At 35.1% G+C, this 12747-nt stretch overlaps 1 protein-coding gene across 3 annotated transcripts in view; it reads left to right on the top strand.

The window, feature by feature from the left end:
- CREBRF (CREB3 regulatory factor) overlaps positions 1–12747 on the top strand; it is a 51689-nt gene extending 38942 nt beyond the window's left edge. For 2 of the 3 annotated variants that reach the window (XM_004679226.2, XM_012722567.1), the window contains one exon: positions 7142–12747. In XM_004679226.2, coding sequence (XP_004679283.1) covers positions 7142–7257 — 116 coding nt within the window. In that variant the 3' untranslated portion in view covers positions 7258–12747. Of the gene's footprint in view, positions 1–7112 lie in introns of all 3 variants that reach the window. The other variant, XM_012722566.1, reaches the window with a different exon arrangement.

The following is a 12747-nucleotide window of genomic DNA, read 5'->3' on the forward strand; positions in this document are numbered from 1 at the left end:
GAAGGAAAATAAAGCTCCCTCAGCTGGCAAGTCTGTAGTTTATTCCTTAAAGGAGACCTATCTGTTTTACTCAGTAATAGATTTCATAGGAGTCTAACAAATTAGATTATCTGGCCTTCCATACCTGAACATATTATACAATATTATACAGAGGTAAGTATTCAGAAGTCAGGTAAGGCAATTCCTGAAAGGAGGGTAGAGCTAGCTAGTGTAGAAATAATTGTGAGAACTCAAACTCTAAAAGACCCAGCAGCTTCATTGCCATAGGAGCAAATCACTTTACAAATCAGTAGCTTCCCAAGGGCTTTACAAAATAATGTAACCCATGCAAACCCCAAACCATCATGAAATTGATTCATTTATATTACATATTCTGTATATTAATTCTAGGACTGAGTTCGTATATAGTTATTGTGTAAATTGGTAAACTTCAATTACTTGAGAATTTTTTTCTAGCTTCTTTTTCCCCAGGATACTGATTGAGTTAGAATAGAGCTTACTTTTTTCTTTTTTTAAAGATTTATTTATTCATAAAGAGCTGGGGTACAGGCCAGAGATGCGGAGGGTGAAAGGATTCACCAGGGACAGAGTGGGGAGCAGAACAGGCAGATCAACAAAATACACTGCTGAGGGGAGCAGCGGGGCGGGTCAAGAGAGGTCTGCCACATGTGGATCTCCTCCGGGCAGGCAGGGATCAAATTCATGAGGAAGTGGCTTAAGCTTCTTAGTGCAGTGCTTTAACCCGCTGCGCCACCAGGGAGGACCAGAATAGAGCTTACTTTTTAATCATTGTTACTTATTTGAACTTTAGAGTAACAAACATTATATATATATATTTTTAATTATAAATATCTTGGAATTTTTTTACATTTCTGTTAAAACATTTCTGCCTTCCAGTGACTATACATTCACTCCACAAAATGTTTTTATTTTCAAATTTATTTATTTTCTTATATCATACTTAATTTTTGGACAGTATTTGATTTCTACCTCAGCATGGACCCTGAAGTTCAGCACCTGTGACCCATCTCCACCATTGCTTGTGCTCTTCCTTTTCCTGTTTTGGCTTTTCTCCTTTCCCTGGTGTATGTCTCAGATCTATAGTCATCTTGCAAGTTTTTTCTTTTTCCTGACCTCCATTTCACAAAAAAATTTTAATATCTGCTACATATCAAGTGTTGGGGGATACAGGAATGAGCAGCAGAACTTGGTCATTACATTTATAAAACTAGTCTAAAAGTGTATGACAAAGAATAATTGGAAAGAATTGTAACTCATGGTAAAAGCTATGAAGAAATCAAGAGGCTTAGATGGAATGAGGTGAACAATAGTTTATTTCTATTTATGCAGCTACCAAAATTACATTTTCTTTATTTAGACATCTTGAATGCTTCCTGCACATAAGTAAGTTTCTCATGGTCTTTGAAATTATTAGTTTCTTTGTCAGCACTATGTTCATATTGAACATAATTGAAGGTTCCTATTGAATGTTTTAGAAGGACAATTTGGAATCGTTAGTAAAGTTAGCAATGTTTATAGATTTGACCCAACAATTTCATGAGATCTTTTTAACTTTCATAATTGAAGGCTAGAGGAGTAGTTATTAAGAGGTTAAGAACTGAGAAGGGGAGGGAGAATTCCTTAGGTGTGTTCAAAAGGGATAAACAGCTACCATTGATTATTTGAGGTTGTTCAGTAGTTTGCTTACATAAGCTGTGAAGGAGGTATTAGTATACAGATTTTACAAATGAAGAATAGGAAGCACATCTCGGTAAGGCGCATTAAGTAACTTGCCACAAGTCATACAACCAGTAAATGGTAGAACTAGAAGTATGTTCCAGTGTTCACATTATACCCACATAAGCACATAAAAAATGAAACAAAACAAAGAATAGTATAAAAAATTAACAATGAAAGGTCAGAAGTTTATGTTGAATAAAACCATGTTTATACTGAAAATCTTAGTTGACGAGTACTAAGAGTAGATTAATTCAGTACCTGCATATTAAGCAGAACAGGAAATAGAAGTGATGCATTTTCTTGACCTTTTCTTCAAATGAATTGATGCTGTTTCGGTATTTGTGTATTCAAAACAGTTGTCTTTTGTTGTTGTTCTTTAAAATCATTTTCAGTCTTCCTATGATAGGTAAAGAGGAAGATTTTATATTACAAGGAAAAGTGCATTTTACCTTTTCATATTTTTGGTTCAAACACCTTGTATGTAGGTAAGTTTATATTTTCCCTGTATACTTGGTTGTCAGTTTTCCCTGGTTAAGTTTCTCCTTTTTTTCCTCCCTCACATAAAGCATTACTATTTTAAAATTAGTAACTGCTTAATTTATTTCTTTATAAGTTATTGCAGGTTTTGCCTAAACATTAAGAGAATTTTTTTTTTCCTTTAAGCCCTGTAATTTTACTAGACCATGCCTTGGAGTTGGTCTTTTTAGATTGATAATCTGTATGCACCATGCTCTTTATAGTATTGACCTGTCCTCTTGTTTTGGTTTTCTTCTTAAAGGACTCATTTTTTGTGGACAGGATTTTCTTTCCCAGTCTTCAGTGTTTTCTGGTGTGTAATTTCTCCTAAAACTTTTTATCTTTTAATTTCATTTCTACTTAAACATTTTTTCTGTTTCACTTATTTTTCTTAAAGAAAAAAAGCATTATTTGCTACTCTTTTGTTTCCATTTTTTTGGCTTAATTTCAGACAGTTTTTCTTCTATTTCTGTTCTGTCACCTTATTTTTCTATGCTTGATTTCTGTTGTTGTTTTATGTTTGTTCTGTCTCCTCCCCACCAGCTAAGTTGAAACACTCCTTTACCCCTCTCCCTCCATGTGCCCTACCCTAAAGAAAGCGACATTTTCTTTAATTTAGTCCTTTACTCAATTTGAAAGAATTGTTGTCATCTATTTTGCTAGTCTCATTTTTCAGACATACTTTTGGTGTAAGAGCTATTTTTTCTTCAAATAACTTTTTATGGGGTTTTCATCTTTATATGTTAATTCATTTCTATGTGAAAATAGTTTTTCTGAACTTTCAAAGAAAAGTTTGGTTCTGGATACATTAGTTTCAGCTGTACACGATTATTTGACATTTGTATATATTTTGAAATCACCTACATGAAGTCAAATTAACATCCCTCGCCATACATGGTTATAATTTTTTCTTGTAATGAGAAATTTTAAGATCTAATCTTAGCAACTTTTAAATATGCAGTGCAGTATTAACTATACTTGCCATTGCTGTTCATTGTATCTCTGTCATTTATTTATTTATAACTGGCACTTACGTATTTGTTACTGGAGGTTGATGCCTTTAGACCTTATAGACCCTCTTTGTTCAGAAATAGTCAGCATTCAGGTTCAACCACCAGATGGGATACAGGAGAGGAGCAGGAAAGAAAGTTTATCTTAGAGAGGCAGTCACCAAGTAGCCTGGGGGAGGGGAGGGCTTATGGAGAGGGAAGGATAAAGGAGTGCTTTAACTTAGCTGGTGGGGAGGAGACAGAACAAACCAACTCCTGGGCATGTTCCTTTATTTGGGGTCTGGGTAAAGAGCAAAAGCAAAAGGTGAGAGGGGATTCCTTTGGTCACTACCCAATAATCAGGTGAGACAAGAAGAGGAACTTGGTTTATGGGCCAGCCTTATCATGCCAGTGCATATGGTAACTTACTTTCTGAGATTTCTTGTTCTGTCTGCCATCCCTCCCTTTTAGCAGACCTTTTTTTCTTCTTCTTCTTCATATTTATTATCTTGGTCTTACTCAGTGTTGATTCTTGCCAGTGTTGGCTCCTGTCCTGCAAGAAAGATTGGATTGGTTAATTTTCTAAGTTCATAGAGGCTAAACTGCTGTGGACCTCTTCCACTCACTTTGGACTCACCAGTGGGTTAGATAAAATTTCACAGATTCAGCGCTTCTCAAGTTGACCTCCTGTGCTTTCCACTCAGTAATTTGTTGACTATTTTAAATTTCTTTTGTTCTTAAGTCCACTACACCCTTTGACTCCTCCTGTATAAAATTGATAATGTTAATACCGTGCTTTGCATAGTTCTTACCCTCTTGCATTTTGGGGTCCCTGAGATACTTTGTCATTTGTTAATGTTTCCATGGGTTGATGGTTTTGCTATATATTGGCTTTGTTTTTATGTAGGAAGTATAGGAGATTAAAACTATGCTGCCTTACATCTGTCATCCCAAAATTCCTTTGGAGTAGTATAAATGCTTCGGGACTTCTTTTTTCTTAGGGTTTAATAGAATACAATGAAACTGTGGTTCTGTGTGATTAACTCTTTGAAAGCCTTGTGTCCATTGCTTGTTTGTCAGATTACAACCCTTCTAGATTTGAGTTTTGTGTTTGTTGCATATTTCTAAAAATTACCCACTTCTTCTAGGCTCACAGATTTATTAAAATTGTTTGACTATTCATTTCCTTTATATCAGTGGTTAATGCTCCATTTTCATTTCTCACTGTGTATATATTGTGTTCTCCTTTACTTCTTGAATTGGTTATCCCCAAAGGTTCAACTCTTAATTTATCAGTTTTTCTAATTTCTTCAGTTAGAATCTTCAATTTATTTTTTTACTCTTTTTTTTGGTTGTTGTTCATCAATATAATTAAAAGTCTTTGAAATTTCTTCTGAGTATTGAAGAGTACTTCTGAACACTGATAATATATTTTAGTTGTTTTCCAAATACTTCTAAATTTAAGGTTTGAATTACTGTTTGGCCCAAGAATTTTTCAGATTGAAAATTTCCCACAAAGTAGAGATTATTATTTTCTAGTTTTAACTTCTGTTTTTTTTTTAAACTAATACATGATTACATTTTAATGTTTTGTGGAAATTTGTAAAGAAGATTTATCATGTTTTATATTTAGACTTTAATATATATTGATTGGATTATCTTAGGTATTACTTTCCTAATTTTTGGAGGGGTTATTTATCTTGTGTAGAACTGAGGAGTTCATTACTATTATGATTCAGTTTTTTTTTTCAAATTTTCTGTGTGTTAACTTTTGAACCTGGGATGTTTGAGAAGGACGCACTCCTTCAAGAGTTTCATGATGGATTATAGTCTTTATTATTATGAAGCACACTTTTGTCTTGTTTACAGTACTTTCCCTGAAGTCATTTTTGTCTGATGTTGGAATTAAGAAGGCAGCTTTTTATTATTTATATTTGATTTTTCTTCATTCCTAACTAATTTACCATATATTTCTTGAGAACAAGGATATTTTTTTGCTAAGACACAACATCTGTATCATACCCAGTGGCTTCACTGTTGATACAGTACCTAATTGGAGTCTGTGTTTACATTTTCCCAGTAGTCTCAATTATGTCCTTTATAACCTTTTTGTTTGTTTTTGGTCCAATCAGGGGTCACATAATGCATAGTTATATGTCTTTGGTCTCTCTTAATCTGGATCAACTTCCCAGCTTTACTCTTACACCCCTTCCCACCCCAAAGTAAATCCAGGTAGTTCATCTTGTAAAATATCCCAACACCGTGCACTTGTCTGTTTCCTTATGATTAGCTGGAGTTAAATTTTTTTGCAAGAGTTCTTAATAGGTAACAAATCCTTCGTACATCAGCCAAGAGGTACATACAGCAGTTTGTCCTATTCTGTTTTGTTTTTAAATATTTATTTATGCATAAGAACTGGGGTATGGCCAGAGGTGCAGTGGCAGCGGTGAGAGGATTCACCAGAGACAGAGTGGGGAGCAGAACAGGCAGATGGACAAAGTACACTGCTGAGGGGAATAGTGGGGAGATAGGAGAGGTCTGCTGCACCATGTGCGGGACCTCCCTGGAAGCAGATAGAACTTCTGCTGAAGTGGCTGCTGTAGCTTCCTAATGCTGAAACTTAGCCCATTGTGCCACCAGGGAAGGCCCCTCTGTTTTTTGTTTTTTTAACAATCTCTTTGAATTCTTCATATTTATAGTGACTAACATTTTTCTTCTTTTATTACCTTATTACTTTGAATACATACTTTATATCTGTTACTTCTTTTATTGATTTTAAGAGTCTTTTGACCTCAGCCCTGGAACATGTGAAAATGAACACATACTATCTTCTCCACTTTTTCCTTTTCTTTCAACTTTGCATATTCATTCACTTAAAAAGAATGGAAAGGGCCCTCCCAGGTAGCGCAGCGAGTTAAAGCACAGCACTAAGAAGCTAAAGTTACTTAAGCATGAGTTCGATCCCCATCCCAGAGGTGACCCACATGGTGCAGCAGACCTCTCCTGGCCCACCTGCTGCTCCCTTCAGCCATTGTACTTCATCCATCTGTCTGTTCTGCTCCCCACTCTGTCTCTAGTGAATCCTCTTATCACCCCTGCACCTCTGGCCTGTACCCCAGTTCTGTATGCATCAATAAATAAGTCTTTTTTTTTTCTTAAAAAAAAAAAAAAAGGAAAAATGGGCCATCCCTGGTGGCACAGGGGGTTAAAGCACAGCACTAAGAAGCTAAAGCCACTTAAGCATGAGTTCGATCCCTGCCCTGGAGGTGATCGACATGGGGTGGCAGACCTCTCCTGACCCACCCACTGCTCCCCTCAGCAGTATACTTCGTCAGTCTGCCTCTTCTGCTCCCCACGCTGTCTCTGGCGAATCCTCTCACCGCCCCTGACTTCTGGCCTGTACCCCAGTTCTGTATGCATAAATAAATAAATCTTTGCAAGAAAAAAAAAAAGAAAAGGGAAAATAACCTTTATCCAGTATTTATGCCTAACAGTTACTGAGATCTGTATTTTCAGTTACCTGGGGAGAGTAGAGCTGTTAAGAGTCTGGCTAAGGGAGCAGGGAAAAGGTTGAGTAGTATGTTTAGGCTGCAGTACCTGTTGGTAAGTTTAGGCAGTTACTTGGGCGCTTGTTACTTATCATCTGCCTCACTTTAAATTGCTGATTAACACTTTGGGTGGTGGTTCTTGTTTCAACCCTTCCAAGAATTGTAGGCTCCAATGGGGTGGGTGGAGTTATTTTCTGGGCTGCAGGGGCAAGCAGCAGAGTGCTTGTCAGGATTCAGTATTAAGTTGAGAGCCATACCTGACTCTGTTCCCTACTTCTCACCCTCCAGCCTTCCACGCATACCCTCTTCATTTCTGTAGTTAAGTGTGCCTTTTATTCTTCTCCGCAGGCCTCCCAGTGGCTGGGCAAACCTCAGAATTTGTTAACCAAGTGTTAGAGAAGACTGCAGAAGGCAATCCCACCGGAGGCCTTGTAGGACTAAGGATACCAACATCAAAAGTGTAATCCACCCCATTGGACCACTCACTGGTCAGAAGTGTCTGTGTTTGTCATGCTATTCATTGTAAATTTTCATTCTGTTTTGCATGTCAGTTTAGCATTATGTAAACATTTACAATTAGGTTACATTGTTTTAAGAACTAAGTAGCATAAGTGAAGCATGATCCAAAATACTTGATTATTGCATTTTCAGAGCATAAACCGGGGTTAAAACTGTTAGTGGCATCAGAAATGAAACTGACATACCTAAGCAAACATCTAGGTACAGATTGCAAAAATATGTTAATAAGCATTTTGAAGGAGCTAAGACATTAGTGAATGCCAAATACAGTGACAGGTTTATGCTCTGAACCACACAAAAAATTGAGGAAGCATTTTTTCAAACAGTCAGTTTAGATTGTTTTTAGAATTACTGCTTTTTGTTCTAATTTTCCACAACCATTAATCTCACTTGTACATGGCACAACCCAGCACTCATGCCCGTGTGCCATATTAGATGTTCATTTTCTGAGCTCAATATGGTATATATAAATATATATATAGATATATATATATATAATGTCTGTGCAAGTAAGAAAAAAAAGCATATTCTTTGTGCCTTGTATTTTGGGGAAACTAAAACTGGTAATATTTTGTATGATGAAAACCCTAATGAGGAAAAATAAGATATATAGATGGAAAAATTATGGGGTTTAAATGTTTTTTTGTTCCAACTCTTTTTCAAATTTTTTGAATGTACATAGGACTATGTTGAAATGTAGATATATGCCACAGAGTCTGTGTATTGTATAAAAAACAAAACAAAAAACAAACAAAAAAAAGATGGCTCTAGAAAACTCATATTTCGGTACTTGACCGGAAGAAGACAAATACTTGCACATTATTGCGATTGTTTTATTTTTTGTACCAAAGACAAATGCAACTGATATGGCAAACTGCCAGTCTAAGTAAAGTTTTGCACAGCTTACACGATACTGTATGAATGTATGAAAAAAAAGGAGAAAAAAAATGAAAGGGTCAGGGTTAGGGATCTTACTGAACTGTGAATTTTATTTCTGTTTGGGTCCAATTATCTACAGAAGGAGCATCCACACATACAAATATTATTTTGCTGTTCCTCTAGTTCGCTTCCATAGTAGATAAGTTGGTGGCCATTTAGGTGTCTGTAAGTCTTTTTATTTCTGCACTTATTGTAGGAAATTTTAATATATTTCATTTTAGTAAGCTATTGGTAGTTTTTGACCTTGAAAATGTAAAAGTTTATTTAGCTTATTGTAGTATACATCCACCAAACAACCAAAATACAGATTATTTTTATTGTATTATGTATATATATGTAAAGAAAGAAAAAAGCTAAAAATATCTAATTCTTTAGTTGCCACTTTTCCAATTGATATATTATTGTGCATGTAATATTTTCAAAGATCAACACAAGCTTAAAATGAAAACAAAAAAATTTATAGATTTTTATATTTTTGTACAGGTATTTTCAAACTAGCTTCTTCAAACTTACATGTGACTTATTCTCCTCTAGTTTCTAGAACTGAGAAATATTAACACATTTAGTTTTTAGGTGCTCTTTTTTGCTCACATAAAATAACTTCATTAGTCAGTGTTCTAACTACATTAAAGCTTTACCTCTTGATGAGAAATTTCTGTGTCAAGGCAGCGTTACAAACCTTCCCCACAGATCTTTCATCTTGTCTCTTACTGTTTTGTTAGTCGAACCTTGGGTTTTGAACTCTGAAACTGTTGGCTTAAAAACTACCCTTTAAAAAAGATCCTATCTAACCAGAAAAAAAAAAAAAAAAACCAAAAATTTCAGACCTAGCTGCTAGGAAAGTATCTATTTCTCCATCACCTACTGAATTTGTTTTTATTATATTTTGTCTCTGTAGTGTATTTCATTTTTTTTAACTTTCTTTATCCCCCAATTTGTAAACAATGGCACATGAAGCTATCGCTTCTAAAGGTTTGATGCTAAAATCTATAGTAACAACTGAACAGTGTTGCTTACATGCTTCTTTGACATCTGACATCATGAAAAGAAAAACGCCCAGGAAGATTGTATTAACACCTTAGCTGAACTGTGAGGCACAAGATTCTCCTTTGTGCTTGGTGGAAATGTACCTGGTTAGTGCAGTCACACTAAAGAGATGAGAAGCTCAGATCTTATGGTTTAATAAATGTAAGTTCATTGTTCAAAGTTTTTCTTTTTTAGGTGGGAGAAGGCAAACACAAGTTTGTAACTTGGAGTATATGAAGGCTTGCCAGAGTGTGTCTGGAAAGTTGAAACATGTTCCAAAATATGGCAGTTTTGCAATCAGGTGAAAAATCACTTTGTGATAAGAGATTCAGCTGATGAGATTTATAAAATTGCCCCTTTCTAGCTGCTCTGTTAAAAATTCTGGTTTTTGATACTTTTTTCCAGTCTGCAAACCAGAATTTGATTTTTTGGTCTTGCATTTCAAAAAAGACTTTGAATCTGTTTAGTAGATTCCATAGCCTTGCATTTCAGTGTTTTATATGTACTACTTAAGTTAAACAGTTAAAGCTTTTAAAATAGTTGAGCTTTTTAATGTTGACACTTTATTTTGTACCTATTTATATATGTATGTATATCTTAGAAAAGCACTTTGTTAAAAAAAATTGCATTTTATATGATTCCTGCCATTTGCTGCTAAATCTGGGCTGGTCAGAATGCTGCAGCGATACTTGATATAAATAAAAACCTGGCAGTAAAATGTAGAGTGAGAGTTAAATCTTCTTGCTGTTTTAACTTTATCATAAAGATGACATAGGCAAGCTGTGCAGCTTTACATTTTAACCAGGGGACTCTGTGGCATTTAAAACCGTCTAGAAATGGTTGTACTTTAATGCCAGTAATAATCTGCTTCCTCTATTGTCATTAAAATGTATACGTTTAGTGTATCACACAAACAGATCTTATAAGGGTAACGTAAAAACCCCAACAATTGTACATGTTCTGTTTTTTGACAATTGTGGCATGTATTTTTGGGTGAAGATCATTAGAGAAGAACTCTCTAAAGGTTTTCTGTGTTCATACATGGTATATAGATAGCTCATAATGAAGTCCAGAATCTTACTTTAAGTGAAGGCATTGTGAATTCACCTCAAATAAATCCATTGTTCCAAAAGCAGTTATAAATGTTGACTCTAGTACTACTATGATTAAAAAAAAAGTTCTTCCTCGTTTCAGATACACTGGATTCTTACAGAGTTTGTCTCCATATGAAAGCATGCTGTCCAGTTGTTCTTGTTAAGACCTTGTCTGAGTTTTGAATTGGGTGCCACACTTTTTCAGTCAATATTGATTGCTTGTTCTACTGTACCATGTATGATTCTTGTCCTTTCCTATATCCTTCACGACAGATTATGATGTGGCTTTATATTGTGCCTTACTTGTACATTTAAAACGAAACGTCTTCATTCCCTCCCACTTCCTGAATCTTTCACTTTGACCTTTTTGGCAAGAGAATCAGAGCTATTATAAAAACATCATGAAGGATTTCAGATGGGTATGGTTTCATATTCCCTCTCTTTATAGTTATTTTATATTTGTATGAAAGACCAGTTTTGAATGGTCTTTGAATATGAGGGGAAATTAGCAGTAATTTCACTACATCCCTGTTTTCTGACTTTCATGAATTTGTCCTACATCTTCCTTCTGATGCTTGACTTCATTTGCTCTTTAGCAATAGTCTGCATTTAAAGAAAGGTGTGTTCAGTTCATCAGCTTGAAATTGACTATTTCATTTTTCCAGATTTTTTTAGGAGAAGTGTACCCGTTTTGTTTGTTTTATAAAACAGATGACAAGTCTCTTTAAAAGAAACAGAAGTACAGTACTTTTGAAATACAATGCTGTTAGTTTGAATTTCTTTTTTATATATAATATTCATACGATTATCTGATGTTTGCCTTCATTAATAAAGTTGTTAGTTTATTCACCAAAATGTCAAGAATGGATGTGCTTTTCTTTATTCCATACACTTAAAAATATTTTAGCTGCTAAGATTTAGTTAACTTTCTAAGAAACGAATTCAAGTTGCCTTCAGCAGGAATTGACAAAAATCTATGTTTCCTTTCTTTATATAGTCTTCCTAAAATTCTGTTCAAGTATTTTCTAGTTAATTATGTAACAGAATGTTAGCATCTCTCCAAATCTTGAAACTTGAATTTTGGGAATGCATTGAATTATGCTTTCAGTGTTAAAGTAAAAGGTTTCAATTATCCTTCTAGTGAAGTCTATTGTGGAATACCATTTCCCATGGAACTGAGGCCATTTCCACAACTTGCACAGAACTGCAGTCTTGTTCTTCCCTTGGATCATGATAAATAAGTCTCACACAGTGCCGTAATACTTGTGGATTCTTTTGTAATCTTTGTAATCTTAAGGGCATTATGAGAAGATGACTCCATTTTTTTTAATATTTCAAACAGTGGGATGTAACAATGAATGTCAACTGTAGGAATGGTGGTTTCGTTTTAAGGAATAAGCATGTTGGGGAAAGCTGATGAAAATGTACTACTGACAGTTTTACACTCCCGTAGGCAAGTGGGATTATGTGTTGAAGCATAATCCTCACGCTTCATGAACTGACTGAAATTGTAGAAATCGCACTTTGGAACTCAATTATGCCAAATTGCCATTTTTGTTTAGAAAGAGAAATCACAAGGAAAAAGAACTTTTAAAAATACTTCCAAATAGTCTTTTGGATTAGAAGACTTGGTGACAAGTAAAGAATATCAGAGTTGGGTATTTCAGTGTGCCAAGTTCAGGCGAACTGGGTTTGCCTCTTTCATAACAATGTAAACACAGTGGTGTAGTTAATTAAATTCTGGGTTGATGGGAGCAAGACTGATTACTGTGTCTTGCCATTCGCCCTGTTTTTTTCTCAGAACCAAATGACAGAAATGTGTATGTGTGTACTGTATCTGCCTTTCCACCACATTTTTAATGACACTATATTCCACTGCCTGCTTTTTTTTTTTTTAACCTTTCCCTAGGATTTGTCCTATAATTAGCATTTGTGGTTAACAGTGATACTAGGGCTGACTGCACAAAAGAAGTCACTGGACAAGAGCGGAAGGGCAAGAATTCAAAGCATTTGTTCATATGATGTGGCAACCTCTTTTGCATAGTTGCTTAGCATCCTGTTTGTAATGCTGTCATAAATACTCTGTAGTTTTGTTTCCCCACACCCTTCCCAACTGGAGCTATGAAACTTTTTATTGGATTCAGTCTTGTCTTTTGTCTAGAAAGATTTTTATCTTGTTGACGCATGAGCTGTTTAAAATTATTCTATTAAATGTTGGTTAATAGTTGTGCAGTTTTTCTTTTCAGAAGAAAAGGCAATTCATGCATTGCCTTTGTTTTCTGTCACCTTCCAACCCTCAGCACTTCTAGTCAGATACAGATTCATCAGTGTATGCAACATCCTTTGTAATTTAAAATAAAAAAAAAAAGATGAAAA

Source organism: Condylura cristata, unplaced genomic scaffold, assembly GCF_000260355.1.
Source record: "Condylura cristata isolate star-nosed mole 26May11 unplaced genomic scaffold, ConCri1.0 scaffold00008, whole genome shotgun sequence".
In the NCBI taxonomy this organism is placed as follows: Eukaryota; Metazoa; Chordata; class Mammalia; order Eulipotyphla; family Talpidae; genus Condylura; species Condylura cristata.